Here is a 16,507-nt window from a genome sequence, read left to right as displayed (position 1 = left end):
TGGTTCAGGAGAAGCCACACGTGCTAGCCTACCACCTTGAAATGTTCAATACACGATTTTACCAGCAACCATGTATTTTTGCTCTGTGGTTTGTTAACGTTGCCTACTGTTTATGGATCTGTAGTTAGTCATAAACGCCGACGACGCAAGACTTTGTTTACAGCTGTAGCTACCTAGCATTGTTGAGAGGAGAACCGTGGGACTGGCGGATCCATCTTGGCACGCGGTGAAGACCACAGTAGTTACCTAGTGAGCTGAATGGCATTTATAGTCACTCCTGAGTCTTAACGCTGATGGATGGATTGGCCTGGGGATGTCCATTCATTTTGATGCAAACACTGACGGGTCTAGTCTGATTAATCAGGCTGTAATACCAAATTAATTGGTATATACAGCCTGAAACTAATGCCTGCAAAATCGTGTCAATGTTCCTGACAAGCTAGATTGTTGAATAAAATCACTTTAAAAATGACTACTGGTTGTCTGTGTGGTTTGTCCTTTAGCTGTTTGAAATTTGAGACAAAATATCCACAGTAAAGTATTGTTTACCAGGTAGTTAGTTATATGGTTTGTATTGGCACAGGGGTAAAATTAGTTTTATATTGGTTCTATTCAATAGCTATAGATGGGTTAGCTGACATCATAAAAACAATGTAGCAGAAGTCTGAGTTGATAAGATTCTGGATAACCAGGGGGCTAGTTTAATTTTGTTCTTGATACCATGTGTTTTGACAATATGGCAAAAAATTCAAGAAACAACTGTAAAGATGTATTTGAGGGAAATATTGTATATATGTCAATATTCTAAGCTGAACCAGGCATGCCATGAAAATGGTATATTCTAAATCATGGGAGGATGGTGAACAATCCACACCTTTTTTGTGTGGGGGGTGGGGGATTAAAAAAATACTTTTTAAAAGGGTGGATTGTTCTCCATCCTCCCCTGGATTAGAATATACAATTTTCATTACCACCTCATGTGTAACAACTTTCGTGCGTTCCGTCGCCGGGCTCAAACCAGGGGCCCTCTGCACACAGACAACTGACACCCAGGAAGCATCGTTACCCATCGCTCCACGACTTCAAGGTCTCAGAGCGAGTGACGTTACCGATTGAGATGCTATTAGCGCACACCACCGCTAACTAGCTAGCCATTTCACATCGGTTACACATGCTTGGTTTAATAGCTATTGACAAGAGAACAGAATATCCCATATGAAACTCAATCGGGAACCATATACCTACTACCAGCTCTTAAGTCATTAAACAATACTTTCCTATAGATATTTTGTCTCAGAGAAGTGGAAGGACAAACTGCACAGACAACTGGTACAGTACCTTTAAATGTAATATTACTAAATTCTGGGTAATAAGGGAACGTGTACACAATTTTGCAAACATTAGTTTCGAGCTGTATATACTAATTGTGTATTGCTGCCTGAATAATCAGACTGACAGCGCATGAGATCAACAACACTAGTGGTTTTGGATGAAGGCTAAAGTTAAGCGACAGTTGCACTCAATTTGAGGCAGTTGAAATTAGCTTTTGAAGTTGTGATAAGACAAATCTCAGTATCTGACAGAACTTTCTTGACCTTAATTTATTCAGATGGGTTTTATTCCATGCTCGCCCAAAAGGTGCAAAGAAAAATATATCATACGATCACAAACAACCAATACTTTATTTACTTACACTTCAGGTGAGAATTACTTTGTAGCTTGATGCACAAATCTAAAACAACTATAAACCTGCTGGTAGGGATGGACTGAACAGAGAGAATCACAACATAAAGCACCAGCTTCATAAGTCTCTGTTTAATGCTCTAGGTCATATCTCTGGAAATAATTTTAACACAACATACAAAAAATTACATTTAAAATATTAAAACATGTCCCTTGATATCCCATACATGGAATGCTCCAAAAGCAAAATCAAGGGTGTGTGTAAGCACTTTGAACATCAGTGAACGACAAGCTCACAATTCATCAGGCTAATATCTTAACACATATCCATGCTCACTCTGGTATTCTTCTTGAATACATAAACAATGTTCTGCATATATTCCTGTTTCCATAAATTCTCAATGGTATACTTAAACAATAAAGCGTGAGGTGTGGTATATTGCCCATATACCAAACATCTGAGGTCTGCCTTATTGCTATTATAAACTGGTTACCAACATAATTAGAGGAGTAAAAATAAAAGTTTTATCATACCCATGGTATACGGTCTGATACACCATGGGTGTCAGCCAATCAGCATTCAGTGCTCAAAACACCCAGTTACTATGTTAGGGGATTATCACAGTGGTGGTCCCGTGTAATGTTATTCTAAGGTTAAATGAGAATACAGATTAAGAACGTGTAGCACACTTTTGGACAGAAGATGCTTATCATAGAGATAAGGGAGTTCGTTAGCAAAGCAGCAAATACCAATGTTCAATACCTACCACCTACAGTACAGTGTACACTAAGGACATAGGGACTGCTTTTATAATCAAATGCTGCCTAAACTTCAAAAGATACATAATACTATAGAATTTTCCATTATAAAGTTATGTTTATCAGTCAAATGTACCATTTTAAATATCAGTAGTGTTGTTGTTCAATGTAATCATAAGGCTGATTGTGTGTCAATGTGAAGTCCTTAGTTTAAAGTACAAAATGACACTGCATATGACTGGCAATAAAATGGGTAGAAAGGTTCATTGAGATATGCACTTCAATCCAAGAAATGCTGGTAAGCAGCTGTTTTCAGAAACTTCACTGGAGGCCAGTAGTGAGTGACCAACCATCCACAACCAACTGGTCAGTTTGAAATCTGGAGGGCAGAGGAGCAGGCATGTTGTTCAAAATATAAATCACACATTAATGATCGTGTCTTCGTATTCCTCATCCCTGACTTCTTGCTGCAAGGTATCCATTGAGTCCCCCTGCCTCCCACTCTCCTCTTCAGTACAGTTGCAGTTAGGGCCAATGATGTAGCGGTAGTCTCCACCAATAGCCAGAGCTGCCCCAGAAGACACCATGAGCCAGTCTTTCTCATCCTCCTCCATTCCCACACACTGCCAGGGCATTGCTGACCACGAGGGGCCCTCCCCTGGGCCCAGTGCCCCTGGCTCCCCCTCGTCACTCTCCAGGTTAACGTAGAGAAGGGCCTCCTTCATAAAACTAGGCCCTGAGGACAGGCTGGCCCATAGCCCCTCCAGCTGGTCAATCAGGTGCTGGAAACTGGGGCGGCACTTGGGAACAGGGCTCCAGCAGCTATGCATGATCTCGTACCTGGAAAAAGATTCAAACTGTCAGGTCATTATTGGAAAAGTCTTCTCAATGAGGTACAAGGTTTAATACAGTAAAATATTACATTTTCTGGCACCAATGATAATTTCATTGTTTAAGTCATTTGAAAAGTATAATATAAACCATCACGATTTGTCAATGCCTGAGTTTTTTCTACCACATCCAGTGGATCACTCACATGTCATCTTGGCAGTCAGGTGGTTGTTTGAGCCTCTCTCCCTTGATGAGGTACTCGTAGATTTCAGAGTTCTCCACCCCAGGGTAGGGGGTCTGTCCACGTGCCATGATCTCCCACATGGTGACTCCAAACGCCCACTGGTGGGAAACAGTCAGTTAACTTCTGGGGGCGCTAAAGGCAAAGATAACGAATTGACAGTTCCCGAAAACATCTTATCGACGAAACAGACTCAGTGAACATCTGGGGCCACGACATGGTTTAGAAAATGCTAAAATTCAATTAACACATCTGAAAACAAAATCTGCATTTTCATCTATGATGTATTGAGTTACATTAAAAAACAAATGTAATCCTTTCCACAAAACTGATTTGAAGAGGGATCCCCAACTAAAATATTGCTGTCTTACAGTGTCAATACAATTTTGAAAGTGATGCTATGACCACTGAGGGTGCGTCTGGTTGTACGTAACGTACCACATCACTCTGAGTAGTGTAGACATTGTCAGCAAGGCTCTCCAGTGCGATCCACTTGACAGGCAGCTTTGAGACGGATCCTTGTCTGTAGTAGTCACCACTGTAGATTTTCTTTGAAAGGCCAAAGTCTGCCACACAGACTGTCAAGTTTTCACTCAGCCTATGAATAAAGGAGTGGAGATGGTAACAATCGAAACCTGAGGCAGAACCAAGCTATAGTACATTCAGTGTGTAAACCATATTAGAGGGAGTTCCAGTTAAGAAATAGAGTAAAGTGACAGGCTGCGTCTTAATATTATTCCCTATTTCAGAGTTTGTACGCTCGTGAGTATCATGGAAAAGTCATGATATTTTAAAATGGTGTTTTCCAGGCCTGGAAAGGTTTTGGAAAATCTTAAAAGTTTTCGAAAATGTATTTAATAATTTTTGTAAATTAAATTTATTTATTAGGAATAGTTTGTACATATTTTATCAACATATCAGTCAGGATCAAAATGACACTTTAGCCAATTATTTTTACTATGATTAAATGTCAGGAATTATGAAATTAAGTTTAAATGTATTTGGCTAAGGTGTATGTCAACTTCCGACTTCAACTGTACATACACATAATGTACAAAAATATGAAGTCGGAAGTTTAAATACACCTTAGCCAAATACATTTAAACTCAATTGTTCACAGTTCCTGACATTTAATCCTAGAAAAATTCTGTTTTAGGTCAGTTAGGATCACCACTTTACTTTAAGAATGTGAAATGTCAGAATAATAGTAGAGAGAATTATTTATTTCAGCTTTTATTTCTTTCATCACATTCCCAGTGGGTCAGAAGTTTACATATACTCAATTAGTATTTGGTAGCATTGCCTTTAAATGTTGTAACTTGGTTCAAACTTTTTAGGTAGCCTTCCACAAGCTTCCCACAATAAGTTGGGTGAATTTTGGCCCATTCCTCCTAACAGAGCTGGTGTAACTGAGTCAGGTTTGTAGGCACACGCTTTTTCAGTTCTGCCCACAACTATAGAGGTGAGGTCAGGGCTTTGTAATGGCTACTCCAATACCTTGATTTTGTTGTCCTTAAGCCATTTTGCCACAACTTGGGAAGTATGCTTCAGGTCATTGTTCATTTGGAAGACCCATTTGCGACCAAGCTTTAACTTCCTGACTGATGTTTTGAGATGTTGCTTCAATATATACACATAATTTTCCTTCCCTCATGATGCCATCTATTTTGTGAAGTGCACCAGTCCCTCCTGCAGCAAAGCACTCCCACAATATGATGCTGCCATCCCCGTGCTTCACGTTTGGGATGGTGTTCTTCGGCTTGCAAGCATCCCCCTTTTTCCTCCAAACATAACAATGGTCATTATGGCCAAAGAGTTCTATTTTTGTTTCATCAGACCAGAGGACATTGCTACAAAAAGTATGATCTTTGTCCCCATGTGCAGTTGCAAACTGTAGTCTGGCTTTTTTTATGGTGGTTTTGGAGCAGTGGTTTCTTCCTTGCAGAGTGGCCTTTTAGGTTATGTCGATATAGGACTTGTTTTACTGTGGATATAGATACTTTTGTAACTGTTTCCTCCAGCATCTTCACAAGGTCCTTTGCTGTTGTTCTGGGATTGATTTGCACTTTTCCCATCAACGTGCTTTCATCACTTGGAGACAGAACGCATCTTCTTCCTGAGCGGAATGACGGCTGCGTGGTCCCATGGTGTTTATACTTGCATATGCTATTGTTTGTACAGATGAACGTGGTACCTTCAGGGCTGTGGAAATTGCTCCCAAGGATGAACCAGACTTGAGCCCCAAATTTTTTTTTTTTGAGGTCTTGGCTGATTTTTTTGATTTTCCCCCAATGTCAAGCAAAGAGGCACCAAGTTTGAAGGTAGGCCTTGAAATACACCCACACGCACACCTCCAATTGACTCAAATGATGTCAATTAGCCTATCAGAAGCTTCTAAAGCCATGACATCATTTTCTGGAATTTTCCAAGCTGTCAACTTAGTGTATGTAAACTTCTGACCCACTGGAATTAAAAGTGAAATAATCTGTCTGTAAACAATGGTTGGAAAAATGACTTGTGTCATGCACAAAGTAGATGTGCTAACAGACTTGCCAAAACTATAGGTTGTTAACAAGAAATTTGTGGAGTGGTTGAAAAACACGTTTTAATGACTCCAACTTGTGTATGTAAACTTCAGACTTAAACTGTACATACAGTACCAGTCAAAAGTCTGGACATCTACTCGTTCCAGGGTTTTTCTTTATTTAAGCAATTTTCTACATTGTAGAATAATAGTGAAAACTTCCAAACTATGAAATAACACATATGGAATCATGTAGTAACCAAAAAAGTGTTAAACAAATCAAAGTAGCCACACCTTGATGACAGCTTTGCACACTCATGGCAAGAGTGTGCAAATATATAAAATAGTAAAAAATAAAGACAAACCCTTGAATAAGTAGGCGTGTCCAAACTGTTGACCGGTGCTATATATACAGTGCCTTGCGAAAGTATTCGGCCCCCTTGAACTTTGCGACCTTTTGCCACATTTCAGGCTTCAAACAAAGATATAAAACTGTATTTTTTTGTGAAGAATCAACAACAAGTGGGACACAATCATGAAGTGGAACGACATTTATTGGATATTTCAAACTTTTTTAACAAATCAAAAACTGAAAAATTGGGCGTGCAAAATTATTCAGCCCCTTCACTTTCAGTGCAGCAAACTCTCTCCAGAAGTTCAGTGAGGATCTCTGAATGATCCAATGTTGACCTAAATGACTAATGATGATAAATACAATCCACCTGTCTTGTTTGTCATAGCCTGAGAGTCCTGTAGGTGCCTTTTTGGCAAACTCCAAGCGGGCTGTCATGTGCTTTTTACTGAGGAGTGGCTTCTGTCTAGCCACTCTACCATAAAGGCCTGATTGGTGGAGTGCTGCAGAGATGGTTGTCCTTCTGGAAGGTTCTCCCATCTCCAAAGAGGAACTCTAGAGTGACCATCGGGTTCTTGGTCCCCTCCCTGACCATGGTCCTTCACCCCCGATAGCTCAGTTTTCCCGGACAGCCAGCTCTCGTAAGTCTCTTTGTGGTTCCAAACATCTTTCATTTACGAATGATGGAGGGCACTGTGTTCTTGGGAATCTTCAAAGTTGCAGAAATGTTTTGGTACCCTTCCCCAGATCTGTGCCTCGACACAATCCTGTCTCTGAGCTCTAAGGACAGTTCCTTCGACCTCATGGCTTGGTTTCTGCTCTGACATGCACTGTCAACTGTAGGACCTTATATAGACAGGTGTGTGCCTTTCCAAATCATGTCCAATCAATTGAATTTACCAAAGGTGGACTTTATCTTAAGTATGATCAATGGAAACAGGATGCACTTGAGCTCAATTTCGATTCTCATAGCAAAGAGTCTGAATACTTATGTAAAAAGTATTTTGTAAATTAGCAAAAATGTCTAAAAACGTGTTTTTGCTTTGTCATTATGGGGTAGTGTGTGTAGATTGCTGAATATTTGTATTTATTTAATTCCTTTTTTAATAAGGCTGTAACGTAACAAAATGTGGAAAAAGTCAAGGGGGCTGAATATTTTCCGAAGGCACTGTAGATATATTAAAAAAATGTTTTTAAGGAACTCTCATTCCGGCTTTAAACTTACTCTTGAAAGTTGTAATAGTAGAATGCACAAGGTGCAATTTCGAAATTGGGTAGTGCATCATCAGTTCCTCTTGTCAGTCATTGCATACCTTAGAGAGCCATTTATAACTTGTAAGAACTGTCCAGATCAACTAGCCCATGTCAGCTAACGTTTATTTTTAGATTTGTTTTTGTTTATAGATATTATACTTTTTTTGTCACTCATATCACATGAATACACATGGCAAAATGTATAGAATTGAAAGAAGGGGTGTGCACAGTTTGTGTCATGAACAGTGCCTGTGCCCATAGAAATAGTAATGGGGAGGCACAGGATGTTCCCCAATGCTGGAAGGAGCCCCCCCCCCCCGAGTGAAAAACCCCTGCACTAACTGTTGAACTATTATTAGCATGTATTCATGTTTTCGTCATGTCCCCAAATACTTTCTACAGACTAACAATTTTTGGGGATGAAAGGAATTATTCACTTCAACATTGTATTAGTTGGGTTTTGGTTCAATTGCAGTGAATCAAAATAATAATTTGTGAATCGCAAACAGTAATTTTTTTGTAGATACTTCCAGTTGATTTTGAGCATCCACTGTATGGGACATTCAACTCAAGATGCTAGTCAGCCTGCAGAGTAAACACCAAGTTAGCTTATAAACTTAACTAGAAAAGGTACATTTCCTGAAGAAAATTTGTGGGTTTGCTTCAGCTGAATAAAAAGATTTGTAGCCAACAACAGCCACTTGATCTTTGATAAATTGAATGAGCGATTTATTTCAAAAGGCATAAAATGTATTTGGTTGTAATATTTTTCATCAAGGGTGATCAGCCGTCCTCCAGGAGAGCTAATGTATGTACAGGCCTTTATTCCAGCCCCCCTCTAACAAACCATATTGTAGAGATTATCTGCCCAACTGGACCTTGATAAACTGGCTCTGTGTTTGAGCAGGGCTGGATCAAAAGCCTGTACATCAAGTATCTCTCCAGACTGAGGGTTGACCACGTGTTTTTTCAGTTGTCTAACCGGTATTCTACTTTGTGGGACTTAAGTGCCTTGCACAACAACAGGAGATTGTACATGGGATCAGAGAGCAAGCCTCCCAGTGTTGATACCACATTAAGCACATTAAGCTCTGATAGAAAGTAATGCCCTTTATAGGGAATAGGGTACCATTTGAGATGGAGCCACTGTCTACTCTGCTGGTAATTCACTCACATGCAGTTGCGTGCAGCCAGATCCCTGTGTATGATGCTTTTGTTGCTCAGGTACTCCATTCCACGAGCGATGTCCAACATAAACTGAATGAGCATCTGCAGTGACACTGTCTGTGTGAGGGAGAGACGGCAACATTACTTTGTTAAAACATGATTTGAAGATATGCATCAATTAGAAAGTGTCCCGGAAAAAAAATATTTGACCCCACTAAGACTTGTCTTTCCAGTATAGTCTATAACAGGAAATTATGGAATGATTTAAACATGCATCTAAACTGACAACTAACAGTGGAAGACCTTGAATGTAAGAATGTCTAGATGCATATATTTTTATTGTGGAGATCAAGTTTATAAATTGCCTGGATGGGCTGATGAGACAGTGGATGGAACAGAGTAAATCGGCATTTTAATGTCATAGATTTAGCTGGTGGTAACGGTGGAATAGACACCTGCTGGAATGCGGTATTAATCCATCAGCATTCAGGATTAGATCCACCCGTTGTATAAAGTAACTGTTTGTGTTACTGTTTGTATCAATATACACTCAGTGGCCAGTTTTAGGTTCACCAACCCTGTTCATGAAAATGGTGCTCTCCTACAGACAGTGGGTCACGTGGGCGTGATTTGCTAAAAAAGCAAGCAGACAGGTATTCAGTTACTGTTCGATTGAACATTAGAATGGGCAAAATAAGTGACCTACGTATGTTCGTCAGTGACACGCGCGTCGTCCTGGGCTTTTCATGCACCACAGTGTCTAGGGTTTACCGAGAATGGTGCGAGAGAGAAAAAACATCCAGTCAGCGGAAGTCCTGTGTGTGAAAACAGCTCGTTGATGAGAGAGGTTGAAGGAGAATGGCAAGAATTGTGCAAGCTAACAGGTGGGCCACAAACAGGCAAATAACGGGGCAGTACAACAGTGGTGTGCAGAACGGCAATTTGGAACACAACTCGTCGGTCCTTATTACGGATGGGCTATTGCAGTAGACTACCACACTGGGTTCCACTCCTATCAGCTAAAAACAACAAGAAGCAGCTAAAATGGGAAGGCAATCACCAACATTGGACAACTGAGGAGTGGAAAAAGATTGCCTTGTCTGATGAATCCCCGTTCTTGATGGCAGAGTCAGGATTTGGCTTTTGCGGCATAAGTCCATGGCCTCATCTTGCCTGGTGTCAATCTTACAGGCTGTTGGTGTAATGGTGTGGTGAATGTTTTCCTGGCACACGATAGGTCCCTTGATACCAATTGAGCAACGTTTCTATGCCTTGAAGAATTCAGGCGGTTCTGGAGGAAAAGGGGTCCGACCCTGTACTAGATGAGTATACCTAATAAACTGGCCACCGAGTGTTTGTGTCCCTGAAGTGGCTATCTATTTTAGTATGCATACAAGTGTGTATAAAATGTATAGGTGACTACTCACAAAGGGCTCGTCTCCAAGGCGGGACATGAGCAGAAAGGTGTGAAGATCCCCATGCTTCATGAAGGGCAGGATAACCATGGGGATGGGCAACCGTTGCTGAGGCCTCCTGTGCAAACTCACTCCTAGAGAATAAAAGTATATTCAATCAACAACTCAGCAGAACAAGTCAGTCGAAGCCAGGGCCAGCTCCAGGCATAAGTGACATAAATGGTCGCTTAGGGCCGCAGACTGCTCGGGGACCCCCAACCTAACCACCCCCCCTTTAGTGTTTAGGAACTCACTAATGAGAGTAAGATTAGTAGAATACACCAGGTGCAATTTAAAACTGTGGTTGTGCATCAGCAGTTTCTCTTGTTATGTCAGTTACTGACAGTCACTCAATTAGCCATGTCAACTAACAATTTTTAGATGAGTAGTTTGTCTAACCAGCTATCATGGCTGAATACAGACAGGGCACTCGCCCAGGGGCCCTGACCTCTAGGTTGCCCCCATTGATTTTTTGTCATTTTCACTCATTATATGAGATAACCACCCTATGGCAAAATGAGTAGAATTGCATGAAATTCTTTATAAAATGTAAATAAATAAAAATGTCAGACCATCGTAAAATCTGTAGAATTACAGTTAACTTAATTTAAAACTGCAACAGTTTCTCTATACACCTTGGTAAAATGTGCAAAATTGCAGGAAATTAACTAAAAGCGTAATATGTTTTTCTCTCCACGTCAAGAGGGGGGACACAAATGTTTTGCCATGAGGTGGGGGCTCCTCCAACCAAATCTAGCTTAGGGCCCCCATAAGACTAGGGCCGGCCCTGGTCAAAGAACATTGATTGATGGGCAACTCTTAAAACACTCCGTTTCTGATCCTAAGTAGCCTTACTTGTTGTGGTTGTATTATATGTGCAAGCTGTTATTATTTGGAATCTGACAATGCCTAAGGATATAAATAAAGTTAGATTTAATTGAAGTGAGTCGGCAGAAGTAAAATGTGTCTTCACTGCCACTAACCAATGAGCTGGATGACATTTGGATGGTGGAAGTCCTTCATGTAAGCAGCCTCTTTCAGGCACTGCTCAATATCACATGATGAGTTGATATCCGCTGATGTAAAAAGGACAGAGAACATAAATTATCATAACTTCCAAGGACTTATTAGTTCACATTATACAGGTACAATTATCATGTGTATCAATGTATTATCCACGGACCCACTCATAAGAACAGGGCTGTTAACCCTGGATCATGGCTAAATTCCAAACTTGGCCCCATTACATCATGGCCATCAAATCATCCCCCTCATTCCTAATTGGTATATATCAATCCTCACCTCTCCACATGATAGCTGATGTGTGGTGAGCGTTCGGGCACCAAAATGGTCGCCGTGCTTCACCCAGGTGGGTGCTACACATTGGTGGTGGATGAGGGGAGTTTCCCCCTACTATGTAAAGCGCTTTGAGTTCGTACGTTGGTAGAAAAGCACTATATAAATCTGCTAAATTATGATTATATAAAAGGCAGTTAAAATGTAAAAGTCTCACTTTTTAGCACCTTCACTGCAACCTTCTGTTGTACAGTGCTGTCCTCCATCTTTAGGAAGGCCTCACGCACTGAGCCAAACTCACCTAAACAGACATCACTGGCACGTTACTCCTCAAACAACTCAACATATTCCAAAATATAATACAGACATTGTCTTGTTATTTAGCAATACACAGTTATGGTTATAGGCAATGCCAGACTTTTGTAAATGCTCTATTTCAAATTTTAAAAAATCACATGCTTCATAAACAGGTGTAGACCAACAGTGGAATGCTTGTCCTTCCCAACAATGCAAAGAGAATAAATAGAAATAATAATAATGAGGAATACATAGAAAAATAATCAGGAATAAATATACAGTAACGATAACTTGGTTATTTACACGGGTTACCAGTACAAAGTCCATGTGCACGGCTAGGAGGTAGCTGAGGTAGTACTATATGTGCCTTCGGAAACTATTCAGACCCATTGACTTTTTCCACTTTGTTACGTTACAGCCTTATTCTAAAACGGATTACATTTTTTTCCCTCAATCTACACAAAATACCCCACAATGACAAAGCAAAAACAGGTTTTTAGAAATTGTTGCAAATGTGTTGAAAATAAACAGAAACCTTATTTACATAAGTATTCAGACCCTTTGCTATGAGACTGAGCTCAGGTGCATCCTGTTTCCATTGATCATCCTTGAGATGGTTCTACTACTTGATTGGAGTCCACCTGTGGTAAATTTAATTGATTGGGCATGATTTGAAAAAGGCACACACCTGTCTATATAAGGCCCCACAGTTGACAGTGCATGTCAGAGTAAAAACCAAGCCAGGATGTCGAAGGAATGATCCATAGAGCTCCGAGACAGGATTGTGTCGAGGCACAGATTTGAGGAAGGGTACCAAAAACATTTTGATTGCAGCATTGAAGGTCCCCAAGAACACAGTAGCCTCCATCATTCTTAAATGGAAGAAGTTTGGAACCACCAAGACTCTTCATAGAGCTGACCGCCCAGCCAAACTGAGCAATCGGAGGAGAAGCATGGTGGTGGAAGCATCATGCTGTGGGGATGTTTTTTAGCGACAGGGACTTGGAGATTAGTCAGGATCCAGGGAAAGATAAATGGAGCAAAGTACAGAGAGATCCCTGATGAAAACCTGCTCCAGAGTGCTAAGGATCTCAGACTGGGGTGAAGGTTCAGCTTCCAACAAGACAATGATCAGTGGGCAGTGTGGAGTGCAATAGAGATTGCGTCATATGTTGTGGATATGTTGGGGTGGTATGTGAATTGGAGTGGGTCCAGGGTGTCTGGGAGGATGGTGTTGATGTGAGCCATGACCAGCCTTTCAAAGCATTTCATGGCTACAGACGTGTGTGCTACGGGTCAGTAGTCATTTACGCAGGTTACCTTGGTGTTCTTGGGCACAGGGACTATGGTGGTCTGCTTAAAACATGTTGGTATTACAGACTCGGACAGGGAGAGGTTGAAAATGTTGGTTTAGACACTTGCCAGTTGGTCTGCGCATGCTCTGAGTACTCGTCCTGGTAATCCGGATGGCCCTGTGGCCTTGTGAATGTTAACCTGTTTAAAGGTCATCCATCAGCTAAGGAGAGGGTGATCACAGTCATCTGGAATAGCTGATGCTCTCATGCATAGTTCAGTGTTCCTAGCCTCGAAGCGCACATAGAACGTATTTAGCTGGACTGGTAGGCTCGCGTCACTAGACAGCTCACAGCTGGGTTTCCCTTTGTAATCTGTGATAGTTTGCAAGCCCTGCTACATGTGACGAACGTCAGAGTTAGTGTAGTAGGATTCAATCTTGATCCTGTATTGACACTTTGTCTGTTTGATGGTTCGTCAAAGGGCATAGCTGGATTTCTTACAAGTGTCCGGATTAGTGTCCCGCTCATTGAAAGTGACAGCGAGAGCCTTTAGCTCAGTGCAGATGTTGCCTGTCATCTATTGCTTCTGGTTGGGAAATGTATGTACAGGCATGGTCACTGTGGGGGTGAGGATATTATATTACTGCTAGATATTACTACACTGTTGGAGCTAGAAAACAAGCATTTCGCTGCACCTGCAATAACATCTGTAAATTTATGTACGCAACCAATAAACTGATTTGATTTTGCACATTGCAGCATCAAACAATACATTGTAAAGGATTTCTATCTACATGTACTTTATATGTTGAGCACAGCTAAGTGAAATAAACATAGGATGTCCCACCAACCTTTTCCCAAGATGTGTCCGAGGGTCAGTAGCCTTTCTGGGATCAGAACGTCTTGAAGCTTGGCCTTCAGATCGTCGTTGATACCCAAGCTGTCCACTGATGGAAGACAGAGATACAATTCATTATTCACAACCCAGGTCCACTACAATACAGGTCAATAGAGGCACCTTTTTGCCTATGTAGTGGGCCCAAAAGGTTCTGGTCAAAAGTAGTGCACTACAGTGCCTTGCGAAAGTATTCGGCCCCCTTGAACTTTGCGACCTTTTGCCACATTTCAGGCTTCAAACATAAAGATATAAAACTGTATTTTTTTGTGAAGAATCAACAACAAGTGGGACACAATCATGAAGTGGAACGACATTTATTGGATATTTCAAACTTTTTTAACAAATCAAAAACTGAAAAATTGGGCGTTCAAAATTATTCAGCCCCTTTACTTTCAGTGCAGCAAACTCTCTCCAGAAGTTCAGTGAGGATCTCTGAATGATCCAATGTTGACCTAAATGACTAATGATGATAAATACAATCCACCTGTGTGTAATCAAGTCTCCGTATAAATGCACATGCACTGTGATAGTCTCAGAGGTCCGTTAAAAGCGCAGAGAGCATCATGAAGAACAAGGAACACACCAGGCAGGTCCGAGATACTGTTGTGAAGAAGTTTAAAGCCGGATTTGGATACAAAAAGATTTCCCAAGCTTTAAACATCCCAAGGAGCACTGTGCAAGCAATAATATTGAAATGGAAGGAGTATCAGACCATTGCAAATCTACCAAGACCTGGCCGTCCCTCTAAACTTTCAGCTCATACAAGGAGAAGACTGATCAGAAATGCAGCCAAGAGACCCATGATCACTCTGGATGAACTGCAGAGATCTACAGCTGAGGTGGGAGACTGTCCATAAGACAACAATCAGTCGTATATTGCACAAATCTGGCCTTTATGGAAGAGTGGCAAGAAGAAAGCCATTTCTTAAAGATATCCATAAAAAATGTCATTTAAAGTTTGCCACAAGCCACCTGGGAGACACACCAAACATGTGGAAGAAGGTCCTCTGGTCAGATGAAACCAAAATTGAACTTTTTGGCAACAATGCAAAATGTTATGTTTGGCGTAAAAGCAACACAGCTCATCACCTTGAACACACCATCCCCACTGTCAAACATGGTGGTGGCAGCATCATGGTTTGGGCCTGCATTTCTTCAGCAGGGACAGGGAAGATGGTTAAAATTGATGGGAAGATGGATGGAGCCAAATACAGGACCATTCTGGAAGAAAACCTGATGGAGTCTGCAAAAGACCTGAGACTGGGACGGAGATTTGTCTTCCAACAAGACAATGACGTTTTCGTCTTTTGAGCTTCTAGTCATGAAATCTATGCAGACTACTCAATCACTTTTTATAGCTACTGTTTACAGGCCTCCTGGGTCATATACAGCGTTCCTCACTGAGTTCCCTGAATTCCTATCGGACCTTGTAGTCATAGCAGATAATATTCTAATCTTTGGTGACTTTAATATTCACATGGAAAAGTCCACAGACCCACTCCAAAAGGCTTTTGGAGCCATCATCGACTCAGTGGGTTTTGTCCAACATGTCTCTGGACCCACTCATTGTCACAGTCATACGCTGGACCTAGTTTTGTCCCATGGAATAAATGTTGTGGATCTTAATGTTTTTCCTCATAATCCAGGACTATCGGACCACCATTTTATTACGTTTGCAATTGCAACAAATAATCTGCTCAGACCCCAACCAAGGAACATCAAAAGTCGTGCTATAAATTCACAGACAACACAAAGATTCCTTGATGTCCTTCCAGATTCCCTCTGTCTACCCAATGACACCAGAGGACAAAAATCAGTTAACCACCTAACTGAGGAACTCAATTTAACCTTGCGCAATACCCTAGATGCAGTTGCACCCCTAAAAACTAAAAACATTTCTCATAAGAAACTAGCTCCCTGGTACACAGAAAATACCCGAGCTCTGAAGCAAGCTTCCAGAAAATTGGAACGGAAATGGCGCCACACCAAACTGGAAGTCTTCCGTCTAGCTTGGAAAGACAGTACCGTGCAGTACCGAAGAGCCCTTACTGCTGCTCGATCATCCTATTTTTCTAACTTAATTGAGGACAATAAGAACAATCCAAAATTCCTTTTTGATACGGTCGCAAAGCTAACTAAAAAGCAGCATTCCCCAAGAGAGGATGACTTTCACTTTAGCAGTGATAAATTCATGAACTTCTTTGAGGAAAAAATTATGATTATTAGAAAGCAAATTACAGACTCCTCTTTAAATCTGCGTATTCCTTCAAAGCTCAGTTGTCCTGAGTCTGCACAACTCTGCGTGGACCTAGGATCAAGAGAGACGCTCAAGTGTTTTAGTACTATATCTCTTGACACAATGATGAAAATAATCATGGCCTCTAAACCTTCAAGCTGCTTACTGGACCCTATTCCAACTAAACTACTGAAAGAGCTGCTTCCTGTGCTTGGCCCTC

At 41.0% G+C, this 16,507-nt stretch overlaps 1 protein-coding gene across 2 annotated transcripts in view; it reads right to left on the bottom strand.

Annotated features, from left to right (window-relative positions):
* Window positions 1–1,658: 1,658 nt before the first annotated feature.
* LOC135525633 (tyrosine-protein kinase receptor TYRO3-like) overlaps window positions 1,659–16,507 on the bottom strand; it is a 40,119-nt gene continuing 25,270 nt past the window's right edge. For both annotated transcript variants that reach the window (XM_064953373.1, XM_064953374.1), the window contains exons 12-19: window positions 14,005–14,100; window positions 11,779–11,862; window positions 11,249–11,341; window positions 10,239–10,360; window positions 8,819–8,928; window positions 3,953–4,112; window positions 3,479–3,615; window positions 1,659–3,282 (exon numbers count right to left, since the gene is read on the bottom strand). In XM_064953373.1, the coding sequence (XP_064809445.1) occupies window positions 2,862–3,282; window positions 3,479–3,615; window positions 3,953–4,112; window positions 8,819–8,928; window positions 10,239–10,360; window positions 11,249–11,341; window positions 11,779–11,862; window positions 14,005–14,100 (1,223 nt within the window). In that variant the 3' untranslated portion in view covers window positions 1,659–2,861. The remainder of the gene's footprint in view (window positions 3,283–3,478; window positions 3,616–3,952; window positions 4,113–8,818; window positions 8,929–10,238; window positions 10,361–11,248; window positions 11,342–11,778; window positions 11,863–14,004; window positions 14,101–16,507) is intronic.

This window comes from Oncorhynchus masou, chromosome 32, assembly GCF_036934945.1.
Source record: "Oncorhynchus masou masou isolate Uvic2021 chromosome 32, UVic_Omas_1.1, whole genome shotgun sequence".
Lineage (NCBI taxonomy): Eukaryota > Metazoa > Chordata > Actinopteri > Salmoniformes > Salmonidae > Oncorhynchus > Oncorhynchus masou.
The sequence above is the reverse complement of the archived record's forward strand: the minus strand, read 5'-3'. Positions and strand labels throughout refer to the sequence as shown.